Source organism: Galeopterus variegatus, unplaced genomic scaffold, assembly GCF_000696425.1.
Source record: "Galeopterus variegatus unplaced genomic scaffold, G_variegatus-3.0.2 Scaffold1438, whole genome shotgun sequence".
Lineage (NCBI taxonomy): Eukaryota > Metazoa > Chordata > Mammalia > Dermoptera > Cynocephalidae > Galeopterus > Galeopterus variegatus.
Genome location: NW_007727549.1, coordinates 263230 through 279930, shown reverse-complemented (window position 1 = coordinate 279930; position 16701 = coordinate 263230). Strand labels below are relative to the sequence as shown.

Below are 16701 nucleotides of genomic sequence, written 5' to 3'. Positions count from 1 at the left end.
CGGCCCGGATCGCGAATGGGGGAGGGGAGGGACCAGGGGGCGCGAAGAGGGGGAGGAGAGGCGGGCCTGGAGCCCCCCGCTGCCGGCGGCCACAGGGCGGCTGGACCAGGAGATGCGTGTCCGGCCCAGGACGGGAGCCTCAGGCCAGGGAGGGGCAGAGGCTGGGCCTGAGGCCTGGACTGGTCACTGGGCGAGGACCTGGTTCCTGCCCGAAGGATGAAGACTTGTCTTTAAGGATGACAACGTGCAGGAAGGGCCCGTCAACTGATGTACTGACTCTGGGCCCACAGCACCCTCTCTCATTGCCTAACCTGTGTCCCCATCTCTTCTCTGAGGTGTCTCGTCATTATAGTGTTCCCCAGGACAGAGACCTAGCCAGAAGCAGGCAGTGTTCTGCTTTCTATCTAGTGACAGTGTTTCCTCTTCACTCTAACCTGTCCTTGGGCCCATTCAACCATCACCCTCTTGCTTTCTCACCCTCTTTCTTCATCCAGGGCACCTTCTGCCTCTCCAGCCCATCCCCAACCTCCTTTGTCTTGGTTTCCTGGTCATGACTGCCTCTCTGTCCCCTCCCGCCCCCACATGTCCACCATCCTCCCAGCTATCCCAGCACCCTCCTTCCTAATCTTGGGAGGCATCTCGTCTGGCTGAACTGGAGAATTCCGGGATCTAGGCCATACTCCTTAGCAGACAGCCCCATCCTTGGGAGGAGGAACAGGAGAGAGCCTGAGGAAGAACTGAAGGTGGGGGGAGGGGATGATGGGAACAAGGACAGGCCAGGAGGCCCTGAGGACAGAGACTGTGGGGAGACCCGGATTGAGGGGAAAGCAAAGGAATCAGAGTCGGGGCCAAAGGAAAAGGGGGGCCAGAAGGGAGGTATTTGCGGGGGAGGTTTAGCAGCTGTCTTTCCTAAGACAGGGACACATGGGCCTGGTTATTCCTCTTGTCACATATGGAGTGGTAGAAGATGGAAGAAGAAAGATATGGCAAGCAAAGGAGGGCACGGGCACAGAGATAAGCAGGCTGCTGGGTCCCAGCAGAATACCTAGGTCCAGGCTTAACACACACATTCACGTGTTCACATACACCCCACACCTTCCAGTCCTCTCAAACTGCCAAATCCTTTCCTCATAACACTGACCCCTAATAAGATCATTCTCTAATATAGGCGATACCCAGATTCCTGCTTGAAAAGGGGGAATGACAATATGGGACTCCCTAGGGGGTTATAGGAGAGAAAAGCAGGAAAGCAAGAGTCCTACTGTATTTCAGCAGCAGGTGTGGTGACCAGGAAAAAGAAATTTGTATAGGAAGGACTTGAAAACCCCACCAATCTTAAACCAGACCTCTGTGCCTCTTCCCCAAGGACAAAAATGTCCGGCCATATTCCTCCTGGAAAAAAAACTCTGTTCCTCTCCCATCTCCTTCCCCAGACACGTGCCAGGTTTCCCATCTCTTAGGAAAAGACAGATCCCCCTATCCAAATCCACCCTGTGATATGTGTGGGTGGAGGAGCTGGGCTCAGTTAGTGGACCATGGTCCAGGCAGAGGCTCCAGGTCCAGCGCGGGTGGGAGGAGAAGGCGTCACTTCCGGGGGACTTCACCAGTCTCTGGTGGCTCCCTGCTCTGATTGGGCAGAAGTGGCTCAGGCAGGCGTGTGACCCCACTGCCGTGGAGGGGCTGTGCCCCAACGCCACATGTCTTCCTACCCATCTGCTCCCCAGAGTGCTGCCTGCTATGCACCTGAGTCCTTGAGCCCTTCTCCACCCGGTGAGTGGCAAGAAGGATTTGGGGTTAAGTGAGGGTAGGAAGGGCAGAAAAGAGGAATTGGGCTCTCAGCTGGGGGAGGAGCAGGATAACTGGAACCTACAGGCACTGACCTTTGTCAAGAAGAGTGTAGCCTTCCCAGAATGGGAGGAGCAGGACAGAGCAGGGGGTAGGGGGTGGGGTGCTGGTTTCTGAGGGACTGATCACAGACTTGGTACAATACAGCACAGTCCTGCCTGGCCCTAGGGAAAGGGGAGATGGGCCCAGGGAGAAAATAAGAAAGAAGGTGCATTTAGGGCTTAGGGAACATAAGTACCAAGACAGACACAGCCCAATCCCTATTCTCACCCAGTCATTCCTTGTTAGCTTAAGGTTCTGAATCTCAGGGCTGGGGAAGCTGGGTCAGGCAAGCCAGGGCACAAGGAGAGGGTAGTGGGAGGAGAGCTCATGCATGTTGACAGACCTACAGGAAATCCCAATATTGAATCAGGTGCAGGCCTCTTTGCACAACTTGTGAAAGGAGGAGGAAGCCATGTGGGGGGTCCTGTGAAGGAACCGGAAGGGATCTATGGAGGGGGGAGGGGAGGGGAGGCAGGTACAGGGCTATGAGACAGATAAGTTGGGTGTTTAAGGTCAGGTAAGCTAAATAAGATGGGCATCACCTTGCTCAGCAGGTGCCCATTCCTGGGCAACTCACCTCAGGAAGGAAGTCCCAAGACTGTTAGCCCATCTCTTTGCCTTGGATAAAGAGGTATTTCAGAACTTAGAGTGCAAAGAAAAACTCAAGGAGGATCTCCTGTCCTGCTGCTCTTTAGCTTTATGTGTGGAGGTAAATAGGGAAAGAATGAGAGGTTAATTTCTCCTAAACTTAGAGTGCAAAGAAAAACTCAAGGAGGATCTCCTGTCCTGCTGCTCTTTAGCTTTATGTATGGAGGTAAATAGGGAAAGAATGAGAGGTTAATTTCTCCTAAACCACCTTTTAATACTCGACCTCTAGTAGTCCCGGTTATCTTTGCCCAATTTCCCTCATCAACCCCACTCCCCAACACTGAAGCTACCCCTCAACACATTGTGCATGTTTGCTAGTTCCTCATCCTGGCCTTATATCCCATTTTCCACTCTCTTTTCCAGGGTTGCACCACAATACTTTCATTTTCTATCCCCATACCAGATAGAGATGGAATAGTTGCTCAGAATTTGAGGCCAATTAAGATGTGTGTGTATACATGTCCTGTCCTGCTGCTCTGGGGCAGGGGGTGGGGCGGGGAGTAGGAGCCCATATTAGATTCACAGGGGAGCCCTGACAAAGAGGAGACACCACATGCTGTAATCACAAGAAAACGCAGGAGCAGTCAGCTTCCGCAGTTCTAGGCTGGTCAGCATCTCAAGTCCTCCCAGCATCTGTTCCCCCTGCCAGCCAGTCTTTTCCTTGAAATCTGATTAAATGTTCATTATTCCTGTCACTTTCAGGATAGATTCCAGATGCTCTTCCTCGGCCCACCTGTGCCTCACCCCACTCTGCCCAGAAGTGCAAGAGCCCAAACCGCCTCCATGGCCTCAGGAAGGATTCAGGGGAGAGGCCCCATACAGGGAGCCACTCCAGCCAGACACCCCAGCCAGAATGGAGCTGACTGGTAAGAACTGGAGAGGCTACAGCCAGATCAGAACGTGGCAGAGAGGGAAAGAGAAAAGAGACATGCTGCAGGGGTTGCGGGCTGGAGGAACCCAATCTCCCAGGAATAAGGTGTCCAAGTAGCAGATTCCCTGGATTTCAGCTCTGGGTTTTAAATGGGAATTCCTGGACCGCTACCCAGTGATGATATCTTCCTTATCCACTCCTTTCAACCTCACCTCTCCTCATCTAAGAATTGCTCCTCGTGGTCATGCTTCTCCTAACTGCAAGACTAACTCTGTCCAGCCCGGTTCCTCCTGCCTGTGACTCCCGACTCCTAAATAAACTGCTTCGTGACTCGCATGTCCTTCAAGGCAGACTGGTGAGAATTCCCAAGCACTATCCCCTCTATACACTCAGCCGGTAAGATACCCTCACTCCCATCACTTCCTCTCACTCCCTGGCCCAATGATTATTCTTCCAGTATTGTCTTTGGTAAGACTACCACCTACTGATCACCACTCCCCAACAAGGATTATGATTCCCAATAGAGCCCTCTTTTAAAAGCTCTAGTCTGAACATATTACTCATGGAATATGTTCTTGGTCATTGGACCGCCATACCCCCTCTATTTCAATTCCCTTCTCCTCCCCCATCGATGTTTTTCAACAGAGCCAATGCCCAGACATTAACCCTTTGTCCATACCTGTCCTGCTGCCTGCTGTGGATTTTAGCCTGGGAGAATGGAAAACCCAGACGGTAAGAAAGCCATCCCTTACTTTGGCTTCTCTAAGTTTTGTTTTCATCAGTTTCCTACAGCTTCTCAAGGATTCTTCAAAATTCTTGAGCTCCCTAAGAATATCTCACCTTCAGTTTGGCCACCCTAACCCAATCTATATTTGCCTATGATGATATCCTGTAGACAAGATGATGGCTTATAGCCTTGCTATGTTAAATGGATTCAAAGCTGAACACCATGAAAAGCTGGATAGAAGTCTCCCACAGCCATGCCTTTAACCTATTCCCATCCAACCTTCTTAAGTTATCATGAAAAAGTAATACTGTGCTCTAATTTTCACCATACCTCCCTAGAATCAACTGCCTTTTGATGACTGGGACGAATTGAGTAAAATTGTAACGGACAGATACAGGGCAGACAGTTTAAAAAAAAAAAAAAAAGTAAGTCTGATCTGTCATCCACAGGTGACACCAAGCTAGGAAGTACCACTAACATAAAAAAGGACAATCAAGATTCAAATTGCTGAAAGCCTAGGTCAAAAACAAGGTGAACTTTAACAGAGATATATATATGATTCTACATGTGTAAATTAATTGAATAAAATCCTCTTCCAGTCTTCAGGCCACAATGCCCTGCTTCCCTCATTTAAACTTCTAGCCCTAGTACTTCCTATGAAAACTATCTGGGAGAGTTACATTGATCCCAAACTTAGCATGTAACGTTATTGAAGCATTTGTTTTAAAAGCTAGCAATTCTAGGCCACTTTAGATGTTCAGCACCCACGTTGTGGAAATATTCCTATCGCGCTTCTATTCTGAGTGGCCTGCACTTAAAAGTACTGGCCTGAGTACTGCATAACCTGCTCAAAACACATGCTAACTTATTAAGAGGGACCGTATTAAACTAACATGTGTCCAGAAGGAAGCAGTCTGAACAGTAAGAAGTTAGAAACATGTTATATGAGGAATGGTTTAAAAAAAAAAACAAAACCTGTCTGATTGGCTTGGAGAAAAGTCTTAGTCTTACGGTACAGCAAGAAGTGCTTTAGGGCCGGCCCGGTGGCGCACTCGGTTGAGTGTGGCGCTCCCGCCAAGGGTTCGGATCCCATGTAGAGACCGGTCCGCTCACTGGCTGAGCGTGGTGCGGGCGCGACACCGAGGGTTGCGATCCCATTACTGGTCACGAAAAAAGACAAAAAGGAAAAAAAAAAAAAGTGCTTTAGCCTGGGACCAGGAAACCTATTGGGAGGAGGCACTCCTTGCTTGATCACCTCTTCTACCCTTAAGACCTCTAGAATCCCCTTTCTTCTCTCAGGTCTTCTAGGGGGACTGGGTCAGGGATGATGGCTCCCTATAGTTCCCTTGTAGTTCCAGCTCTGCCATTTATTAGTCTGTTCCCTTCTTCTTTATCATTATGATAGAGTCTCATATCTACATTTAGTTTAAAAATCATATGATCCTAAGGTTTTGTAGCAGAAAGAGTAGATTTGCAACACTAGAACTAAGAGGTAAATGCGATAATAGGGCAGATTTCAGCAATGTAAGAAAAAAAGAACTTTTCTAGGGGCTGGCCTGTGGCTCACTCGGGAGAGTGCGGTGCTGATAACACCAAGGCCACGGGTTCGGATCCCATATAGGGATGGCCGGTTAGCTCAATGGCTGAGCGCGGTGCTGACAACACCAAGCCAAGGGTTAAGATCCCCTTACCGGTCATCTTTAAAAAAGAAAATAAGAACTTCTGACTGCAACTAAGTGTAAGACCAGGCTGGGTTAGTGGACACTGGAGTTATTGAAGTGGAGGCTGATGACCAATTGTCGGGAGACTGTGAAGGAATTCCTGTGCTGGGTGGGACCTTGGTCCTGTCCAATTCTCAGCGCCTATGATTCATTCTGCTGGCTATTCCTACAGGCTCCCCACCCGCTATTAGCATGCCCTTTGAAGGAGTCCGCTTCTCTCTTCTATCTCTTTCCCAGGAGCAGACCAAGGCACAGGACATTCTGGGAGCAGTGACCCTTCTGCTGGAGGGAGTGATGGCAGCACGGGGACAACTGGGACCCACCTGCCTCTCTTCCCTCCTGGGACAGCTTTCTGGACAGGTCCGCCTCCTCCTTGGGGCCCTGCAGGGTCTCCCTGGAACCCAGGTAAGCACCAGTCAGGGTATCTATAGAAACTGTCCTTTCCTCACTCAGTCCCCCTAGAAGACCTCAGGGAAGAAGTAAATTCTGAGGATCTTGAGGGTAGAAGAGTTGATTTACTAAGGAGTGTTCCTTCCCAGTCATAAGCCTGTGTGCTGGTACCCATCTTTCCCACATAGACAAGGGAGGCCTGATATCTAGCCCTGTACTCTGGCCTCAGGCTCATCCTCTGCCCTCAGCTTCCTCAACAGGGCAGAACCACAGCTCACAAGGATCCCAATGCCATCTTCCTGAGCTTCCAACAACTGCTCCGAGGAAAGGTGCGTTTCCTGCTGCTTGTAGGAGGGCCCACCCTCTGTGTCAGGCGGGCCCTACCCACCACAGCTGTCCCAAGCAGTACCTCTCTATTCCTCACACTAAACAAGCTCCCAAACAGGACTTCTGGATTGTTGGAGACAAACGCCAGTGTCTCAGCCAGAACTACTGGCTCTGGACTTCTGAACAGGCTGCAGGGATTCAGAGCCAAGATTCCTGGTCTGCTAAACCAAACCTCCAGGTCCCTGGACCAAATCCCTGGATACATGAACAGGACACATGGACTTTTGAGCGGAACTCATGGACTCTTTCCAGGACCCCCACCCAGGACCCTAGAATCCCCGGACAATCCCCATGGAACTTTAGACACAGGTGCTCTGCCACCCAACCTCCAGCCTGGATATTCTCCTTCCTCAACCCATCCTTCTACTGGACAGTACACACTCTTCTCTCCTTCACCCACCTTGCCTACCCTCATGGTCCAGCCCCACCCCCTGCTTCCTGACCCTTCTGCTACCATACCCAACCCTACCAGTCCTATTCTAATTGCAGCCCACCCTCACTCCCAGAATCTGTCTCAGGAAGGGTAAGGTACTCAGACACTGCCAACATCAGCATTGTGTCTCATGAGTCCCTGGGAGACAACTGCAGCTATACCAAATTTCCTGCTTTCACCTAAAACCCAAAGCCCCGGTAAAGAGGGACAGAAAAAGGGATCATTTTTCACTGTACATTAGAAAACTTCAGAAGCTATTTTTTTAAGCTATCAAAAATATTCATCTGAGCAGCTAATTATCTTTGGTCTATTTTCTACACAAATTTGCAACTTACTAATTCTCTACGTGCTCTTTTTCACATGCTAATTCTGCAAAGGCCTGGACTGGCTTGGCCTTTGAACAGAGGTAAAGACTAATCTTGTGTCCAAAAACAGAGAAAGGGTAGTTTCCTTTGCTTCAAGATTAAGGCCCTCCTATGTGCCCCTCCCCTTTACTATCATTCTCTGTGGGACTTTGTTTGATGCCGTGTTCTTAAGAGATACTTACTCTTGAGAAATGAATAAGTTGTCTCTTAGAAAGGCTGCCCTCACAACAAAGCTGAGCCTGTATAAAGAATAAATGAGAGTACCCAAAAGGTAACCAAAGAACAGGGGAAAGATGTTTTTCACAGGGGGCAATAGATTCCCCTGACCACCCCCACACCCCTCAAAAAAAGCTAACAGGAAACCTTGGAGAGCCTCACACCCAGGTAAGCCCATGCAGACAATTCAGTAAAGGCAAGACCTGGGTGTGACAGCTGAGCAAACAGCTGGAGCTTCAGCAGCTCAGCAGGAGGCTTCTTCGCCAGGCATGGGCTCCTGCCTCCCTCCTGTGGAGGTCAGGAGAAGTGCAGGAAGTGGCATGAGTCAGGCTTCTTGAGCTCACACAGCAGGACAGCACAAGTCAAGTTGAAGGCTCATTTCCCAATTTCCCACAAGTGCATCTAAAAAGCAGCCCTATGTGACCACCATAAACTCTGCTAGGGGATCTCTAGAAAAGAAGTCAGACTTATGGGGCTTTACAAGCACAAGTCAAGTTGAAGGCTCATTTCCCAATTTCCCACAAGTGCATCTAAAAAGCAGCCCTATGTGACCACCATAAACTCTGCTAGGGGATCTCTAGAAAAGAAGTCAGACTTATAAGCGCTGCCTTGGTGCTCAGGAAGAGGTTTGTGTGGCACAAAAACAAAAACTCCATTACAGAGGTCAACCTGCTACCACCAAAGGAAAACCAGTGGAAGCTTTTTCCTCTCCCCCATGCCAAAGGAAAGGAGGAAAGGCTACTATGTAGGTAGAGGAGCCAGGAACTCAGAGTTCCAAACACTGCCACAAATACCACAGGATCACCAAAGGCATTCCAAACCAGTAGAATGAAAGCCAATGTGCCAGGATCCTTATGTACATTACCTTTTTTAACACTCACACAACTCTGTAAGGTAGGTACTATCATCTCTGTTATACAGATGAGGAAACTGAAGCTCAGAGAAGCCAGGTGAGTTCCCAATGGTTACATAGCCTATGAGCAGGAAAAGAAGGAACACTCTTGTCTGTCTTACTCTTGAGTCCAAATTCTCCCCAGTGTGGTGCACTTTTGAATATATCATTCAGTAATCCTGTTTCCTGGGAAAGATTTCCAAGTCCTTATGGAGTAAATACATCAATAACTAAAGAGTTCTGAGTGGAAAACTAAAGCTCTTGGTGGGGTGACCATTTAGACATCTCCTGGTGCCCCTCTCTCCCTTCATGGACAGAACTGTCACCATGGAGAAAGAATCAACAAATGCATAAAGCTCAAAAATCTTGTCTGGTGTTAGTTTCTGCATAGGAAAGAATTAGTTCATCCACGCTACATATTCCAGAATGCAATCAAGGGAATGGTTAAGTGGAAACTAATTTACTAAAATACTGAAGTAGGTTAAATTTAATGACCAAATGAAACATCTTATGGCACATGATACAGCCAGCACACATAACAAGATATGCCAAAGGAGCCAAAGAATTATGGGTTCTTGGCACAGATAAGAAGCAAGGATGGCAAAGCTGCCAATGTAACCAGAAAGTTCCAGGCATCTGGTATTGGCATTTGACTTACTCTAGCTCAGGGAAAATGCAAAAAACTCATGGGCTCCTCCAATGTGAACTAATCTGCCCCTTTTAAGAATTAACCCATTCTCAAATCATTCTGTCTGGCTGATTCTACCCCTTCTACTCTGACAGAAAACTAAAAACCTTTACAACCAGAACACTCTTATCCCTATTCAACTTTACACCACTTCTCTTTCTTCTGCCATTCTAAGGCAGCCACGACAGTCTGCTATGATACCCTGAACTATTACTGGTAATTAAGTTCTCCCACTATAACCCAAATCCATCCTTCTGCAACCCCCCAAAAAACCTGACCTCATAGAAAGGTTTTAGGATTCCGTAAAAATTTCTACCAACCCCCAGTGCATCTCCTACTACCCCTCCCCCCACATAGTGAGGTAAAAGAAACACCTTTTCCTCCTCCCTGCTGAGACCATTCATTTTCAACCCATTTCCCTAAATACTATTTCTAACACCTCATGTAAAGACCTGAAAATGATGGGGAAGGAAATACCCCAGGCATCCCAGCAGGGAGATCAGCTCCCATGGCAAAACCAGATCAAAACAGACAACTGCTTAATACACACTCACAGAGAATCTTTCTGGATTATTACCCTGAATTTCCCAGGGGAAAACAGGGTCCCATTTACTTTCTCAGAGACCTCTAACACTAGGCTGAAGGGCCAGTTCACATGCTGGAGTCCTTATAATCATCACCATTTCCTTTTTCTTCCCCCACTTATAAGCGAGTGACTGCAGTTAAGACTGTTGCATTGTCCTGGGCACTGGCACTGGACTGCCAACCTCATTGGTATTGCTGCCCTGTCCACTTCAATGGTCTGTGCAGCAGTTCCCTGTTCAGTGACACTAGTAAGAAGCACCACCACTTACCCTCCTTCCCAGGTCCCCACTGGAATGGAGAGCAGAGCCAGCTTCTCCACCTATTTCTATGACCACTGAGTTCTCTCTTCCTACTCTCTTCAAGTCATTCCCCATGCCTATGTCTAAAAGCCTCTACCTAAAACTTGTATTAAAATGATGAACATTTCCAGGCCATGCAAGTGACTCATTCAAGTCAACGTGAACTGACTTCCTATGAGACTAAAAGTGTCGAAAGGATACAAGCAGTGCTCCTTGCCAACTCAAAATTCTATGCCAAGTGGGTGGTATCTTCTGTGCCTGGGGTACCCTCAGAGGCCAAAAGGACAAAACTCTCTTTCCCAGACAGAAAACGACATTGGAGGATAAATGTTCGGAATAGTCAGCCAGAAGATTCAGATAACCCTGAACTCAGATACCAAAAGGTTGGGATAAATCTTACATTGGCATGTGATCATCTGGCTTTGGGCCAGAAACAATATCCCACAGATAAATTGGAAAAAATGATTTTAAAGTAAACAGGGAAAAAAAATTTTTAAGGGGACAGTCTGAAAAAGTAAAGTTTAATTAAAAAGTCATATCCACAAAACAACTTCTGATTCACTTTAAGCTCTCCCACTGTATCTCTCACAGGCAAGTCAGTTTTCCATTGAGTCCAGACCAGCTAAAGATGCACCCACAATGAACAGAGACAGCCCCTCCTTCTCAGGTGAACAACGAAACTGCTATTCAGGTTTGAACAATATCCATGTCCTGAGTGACTAAGCAGCAATGCTGGTTTCCCACGAGGTTCAGAAGGCCAGTTTCTTCATCAGCAGATAAACTCTGGAGTCAACCTCAAATCCATGTAGATTGTTGGCATCACCCTGAAGCCTCATGAGCAGGCCCCCATAGGACACGTAGGCAGAGCTGAAACAAAAGGCCCCAGTCCCATGAATCTGAGGTCTGGAGCAGCTGCTACTCAGCGGCTCTCCATCCCAGCCCAAAAAAGAGAAGAGGCACCCTTATAGAGCTTTGTCATTAGCAAACAAAATTAAGACAAAGATAAATGCAGATGTGTGCAAGGTAGTGCATCTGAGGTCTGGAGCAGCTGCTACTCAGCGGCTCTCCATCCCAGCCCAAAAAAGAGAAGAGCCACCCTTATAGAGCTTTGTCATTAGCAAACAAAATTAAGACAAAGATAAATGCAGATGTGTGCAAGGTAGTGTTCTTTATATTAGTAAAGGTGGAAAACACCCACATGCCCAAAATTAGGGGAATGGTCAAATTAATTAAGACACAGTCATGTGCCACATAACGACATTTCATTCGAAAATGGATCACATATACAACAGTGGTCACATAAGATTATAACGGAGCTGAAAAATTTCTATCACCTAGTAACTTCATAGCAGTCTTAACATCGTTGTGCAATTATTCTTTTTATAAATTTAATGTAGCCTAAGCATACTGTGTTTATAAAATCTACAGCAGTGCACAGTAATGTCCTAGGCCTTCACTCACTCACTGACTCACCCAGAGCAACTCCCAGTCCTGCAAGCTCCATTCACAGGAAGTTCCCTATACAGCTGCACCATTTTTTATCTTTTACACCATATTTTACCTTTTCTATGTTTAGATATGTTTAGATACACAAATATTCACCATTGTGTTACAGCTGCTTACAGTATTCAGTATAGCAACATGCTGTACAGATTTGTAGCCTAGGAGCAACATGACTGTATATCTATTTACTGGAATGTTATTCAGCTATTAAAATGCCAGGAAAAGCTTTAAACTGACATGGGGAAATATGCTTTATATAACGTTAAGCAAAAAGAGCAGAAGAAAATATTGTGATAAACAACATGCTCTCAAAGAAAAAAATCGACATTAAGAAAAACTAAAATATTAAAAAAATGTTTATGTGAAAGATTCCCTCTGGGTATGGAATTATAGGTAACTTTTTTCCCCCTTCTTCACATTTCTTCTCTGCTTTTCAAATTTCTTACAAAGATCACATATTGTTTTAATCAGATTTCAAAGAGAAGAAAAAATAGTTGGGCAGGAAAACCATAGAACTAGGGATTGGGTTACAGAGTAGCAACACACACACACAAATAAACAAAAACAAAAAAGCCTAGCAGTTTAATCAGTTCCTGGGGAAGCAACTCTGCTTTGTACTTTACACAGCAAGACTATCAGTTTCCCATCTGGCCCACTGGGCCTTGAGGTCCTGACCAAGAGCAATGTGAGCAGCCTGTAACTCAGACTGGAAACTTCCCAGAACAGTTTCTCTCTAGGGTCCACCTAGGTCTGAGGTGCTTGAGGGCAAGGACGTAACACGGGAAGCAGGAACATGGCCCAAATTCTTTTTCCCCTTAAGAACAGGGAGGGGGAAAAAAGATTCTCACAAAACTATGGAACTTACAGGCGTGTTGCTGCTTCGGTAGAAGTTTCATCTCCCTCAATCCTGTACACTTTTCCATACATTACATACTCAAATTGGTCAGCCCTGTGGAACAATAGTGGCAAAGTTATTCTTTTTTTTTTTTTCCTTTTTTGTCTTTTTTCGTGACCGGCAACGGATCGCAACCCTCAGTGTCGCCCCCGTACTGGACCGGGACCGGCAACGGGATCGCAACCCTCAGTGTTGCCCCTGCACCTCACTCAGCCAGTGAGCGGCCGGTCTGTATGTGGGATCCGAACCCTTGGTGGGAGCGCTGCCGCGCTTCCCAAGCGGCGCACTGTAGCAGTGCGCCACCGGGCCGGCCCCAAAGTTATTCTTAATGGTAATTAATGATATCAGAAACCCTTTAAAAATGGTACCTGGTAGGGCCAGCCGTGGCTCACTTGGGAGAGTGTGGTGCTGATAACACCAAGGCCATGGGTTTGGATCCCCTATATAGGGCTGGCCAGTTAGCTCACTTGGGAGAGCATGGTGCTGACAACACCAAATCAAGGTTAAGATACCCTTACTGGTCACCTTTTTAAAAATAAATAAATAAATAATAAATAAATTTTAAAAGGTACCTGGTTACTAAATGCCAGCATTCCAACAATAGTCACCTCACAAACATGATGTCATTTAGTCCGCACAGCAACCCTATGAGCTAGGCAAGACCATCCCTATTTTACTGATGAAGAAAGAGCTTATGGTTATTCAACAAATAAGTGGTAGAGTTGAGAAATGAACTCAGTGGGGGTCCAAAACATTTCCATCACATCAAGCTCCCTCCCAAGACACAAGGCCAACACAGCCTGGGTCACTCAGTAGTATTTCCTCAGGCTTCAAAAAGGTACAACTCACAAGCACATAATCACTGCTTTTGATAAGCACATGGTTGTTTGAGTTCTTTTCTTTTTTTTTTTTTTTTGGCTGGCCAATACAAGGATCCGAACCCTTGACCTTGGTGTTATAACACTGAGCTCTAACCAACTGAGCTAACCAGCCAACTCTTAAATGTTTAAGTGTAATAATTTCCTTAATGTTACTCAGATTCTGCTGATCACCATTTATCCCGGGAATTAAATAAGGGTCTTTCTATACCACCTATCTACTTAGTCCTGAGGGCATATTTCAATTACTCCCTTCTATACTCCCCCACCTGGAAGGCCTGTCATCAGTGGGGTTGTATTCACCATCATCCAGGGTACCATCTTCATACAAGGTACTAGCTATGACCAACCGGAACTTGTCACCTGAAAATAAGAGCAATATCTGAGGGTGAAATACAGCTGACACGGCAAAAAGCTTCTTGCTCTTGTCTGTGTTCAATAACTTACCCAAGTCTACAGGGTAAATCTGAATGTTTACATCTAAGATGAGGTCCATCTTGAAAGATTCACTCTCACAATGCAGTCGAGACACTGGGAACAAGTAGAAAAAGAGTGGCAGAGGTAATTGCCAAGCCAAGGGCAGACCAAACAGATCCCAAATTGGAGGTAACGTGCAACAGAACACCCAGTCTAACCCAGTCTACATCCACTGGCCTCTCATCTGCTTTCAGAGAAGTGCAGTCTCAATCAGAACCAGATATGCAAGAAGGAAAAGGGGATAAATACTATGGCAAGTGAACAGAATCCTCAGAAAAGAATCAAAGATCCTCTGGCAGTGAATAATATCCAGGTTCTAGGCCTGCCTGGATGCTTTAGAACCTGACTCCAGACAAGTTGTTCACTCATCCAAAGGTTTCCTCTCTGTGCTAGGCACTGTCTTGAGGGAATTACCGGGATGTATAAGAGCTGGTGTCTGTCCTGAAAAACATCTGACTCTCCAGGCAAAGAAAGCGACATCAAGGAGAAACAATTATTGATCAATGACAGAATTAAGAGGTATATACCAAGGAGTTAACTCTAACTCAATGAGGACTTTACAAAAGAAACTCTAAAGGTTCGAAGGGCAATACAAGAATATAGGCTCTGAAGTCAGATTACTGGCTGTGCAGCCTTGGATGAGTTACTTAAACTCTCAGAGCAAAAGGGAGAAGGCACCACCTACCTCGTGGGGGCTTTTGAGAGGAATAAATAAGGCAAACTGTGTGTTGAGGTGCACAGTACAACGCCTAGCACAGAGTAGGCAGCGATTATAGAGATGCCCGGGAGTTGGCCAGACCATGACCAAAGGCCACCCAGGCACAGGGCGCCGTATGTGTGAAGGGAGAGCTTGGAGTCTCTCTTCTCTCGTCCATAAAATGTTTCCTGAGGGAGGTCTCAACATCAGGACCTGCTGGTAGGGGCAGATCACGTGAGTTGAGTGGACACGGGCCCCAGGGGTGCGTCCCCGAGAAAGTTAGCCTCATCCCTCAAAACGCTCCTAAATACCTTACTTACCTCGGTCAAACTTCTTGCCCTCCGGATCAATGTCTTTCACATCAAAAATATCCTCAAACAGGATGCCCGCCATCGTGAGGGGGCCACGAGAACAGGAGAAGGGCTCAGCGCGACCACGACTGGGGGACACGCGCACCACCTCGCGTGGAGAAAACCAGAGGAGAAAGGGGAAAAGCAGCGCCTCAGGAGCAGCAGCGAGAGAGCACAATAGCGCGTGCGCAGGAACATGCAGCAACGCGGCCACTTCCGCAGCCTCCTGGTCGGGGCTTCTTAACTTCCGCCCCTAAAGATTGCTTCCGAGAGGCTTCGGCTTCGAGGGCGAGTCTCAGATCCAGGTGACTCCGCCTAGGGCGGGGACAAAATAGGTCCCACCTCTGGTGGAGGTGGTGCTGGTTCTCCTGCTCCGCTGGGTCTCTACTGCGCCCTCTTCAGAATCCGGGTCCCGAAGACTGGAATGCGTGGGGGCCTAACCCAGGCGGGGACCTTGATCCTTGGCCGGGAGAAGCCCGGCCCTAGCCCCACCCTGCCGGTCCGTTTGCCTGCCGAGGGCACAGTCCGCGTCGAGGGCGAGTGGAGCAGAACCCCACCCCAGAGCATTGGTCCGGCAGGGGGTAATGCCCAGCCCCTCCAGCTGGCACCGAGGCCCCCGGGCCAGCCCGGACCGGCTCAGCTCTGCTGGACCTCACCCGAGTCAAGTCCGTCCAGTTTGGGAATTTGCCATGATGTCACTATGAGGAAGAGGAAAGCCTGCACAGTCCCCTCCCCTGGTACTACACCCTCCCCACCACCCCACCACTGTCCTCTTCCCCTGGGCCCTTCTCTCTTCCACCACACTGCCCCTTCAGCCTGGCACTAACCCCCCGCACTGCTCTCCCCCCAAGCATTGCCCCTTCAGCTTTGTACTGCCTGTTCCCCCACCACTGCCCTCTCCTAGACACTGATCTACGTGCCCCTTAAACCTGGCACTGTCCCCTCCCTCAGATACCAGCTCTTCCCTGACACTGCCCCTTTCTCCTGGGTGCTGGCTACTCTTTCACACTGCCCCCTCACCTGAGCACCGCCTCTGCCTCCCAAATGCCCCTTTATCCTGGTACTGCCACCTCCCGCACACTGTCCACGTCCTGGGCGCTGCCCTCTCTCCTGACACTATCTCCAGCACTGCCCATCCACACTGTGTTCACCCCACCCTCTGTTCTATCCTCCCCCCGACCCTGATCGAGAACGCAGAGCCCCATCAGGCCATTCAGCACTACTCAGGTTTCTCCTTGAGCCCTGCCAGGGAGAAGAGACCTCTGCTCCCCCACGCCTGCCTCCCAGGGTTGGCCTTGTCCCGGGCACCTACAGCTCCCTTCTCTTGGGCCTTACCCTTCCCTGTTCCCTCCCCATCTTCACCCCCAAACACCCCGAAGTCCCAGTTGCTCCAGGTGCAGCTCCGTGGGGGAGCCCCGAGGAAAGGAAGGAGAAAGGGAGGGGATGAGGGATACGGCCCAGAATCCCCTCCAAATTCCCCCAGCTTTGCTTCTCACCCCTGATGGGGCAGAGAGGGCCTTCCTAGGCCGGTCTGAGCCGCTAGTCCCTCCGGGGGATCAATGAAGGGGCTGCTCCTGACTGTCTGGGCCGTAAGAGTCCGACTTAGAGGGCTCTGCTACCCCCAGCACCAAGCCCTAAAGAGAGCCCCGGCGTCTCCAGCCCCTCCCTCCCGGGCGAAGGGAGCTGCGGACTCGGCCCGGCCCCTCCACGTGCCAGCGGGCCCGCCCCCGCCCTAGCCCCGGACGCCACTCTCAGCTCCCGGGCCTCTGCCCGGAGAGGGTGAGGGCTGGCG

The 16701-nt window shown here is 48.6% G+C and overlaps 2 protein-coding genes across 9 annotated transcripts; one reads left to right on the top strand and one right to left on the bottom strand.

Moving 5' to 3' along the window:
* The first annotated feature begins 1528 nt into the window (after nucleotides 1–1528).
* Nucleotides 1529–7704, top strand: THPO (thrombopoietin). 8 transcript variants are annotated; one of them, XM_008577032.1, is made up of 7 exons: nucleotides 1529–1770; nucleotides 3238–3401; nucleotides 3634–3761; nucleotides 4052–4138; nucleotides 6092–6259; nucleotides 6493–6573; nucleotides 6690–7704. In XM_008577032.1, the coding sequence occupies exons 2-7, from the start codon at nucleotides 3389–3391 to the stop codon at nucleotides 7071–7073; spliced, it is 861 nt and encodes a 286-aa protein (XP_008575254.1). In that variant the 5' UTR covers nucleotides 1529–1770; nucleotides 3238–3388; the 3' UTR covers nucleotides 7074–7704. The 8 variants fall into 8 exon arrangements, with proteins under 8 accessions (XP_008575254.1, XP_008575251.1, XP_008575250.1 ...); XM_008577029.1 differs by having other exon boundaries at nucleotides 6505–7704; XM_008577028.1 differs by having other exon boundaries at nucleotides 6493–7704.
* A 2895-nt stretch (nucleotides 7705–10599) lies between these two features.
* On the bottom strand, nucleotides 10600–15202 carry POLR2H (polymerase (RNA) II (DNA directed) polypeptide H). Its single transcript, XM_008577025.1, has 5 exons — nucleotides 14880–15202; nucleotides 13833–13916; nucleotides 13655–13748; nucleotides 12478–12561; nucleotides 10600–10976 (listed from the first exon to the last, which is right to left on the bottom strand). The coding sequence occupies exons 1-5, from the start codon at nucleotides 14950–14952 to the stop codon at nucleotides 10859–10861; spliced, it is 453 nt and encodes a 150-aa protein (XP_008575247.1). The 5' UTR covers nucleotides 14953–15202; the 3' UTR covers nucleotides 10600–10858.
* Nucleotides 15203–16701: the final 1499 nt, after the last annotated feature.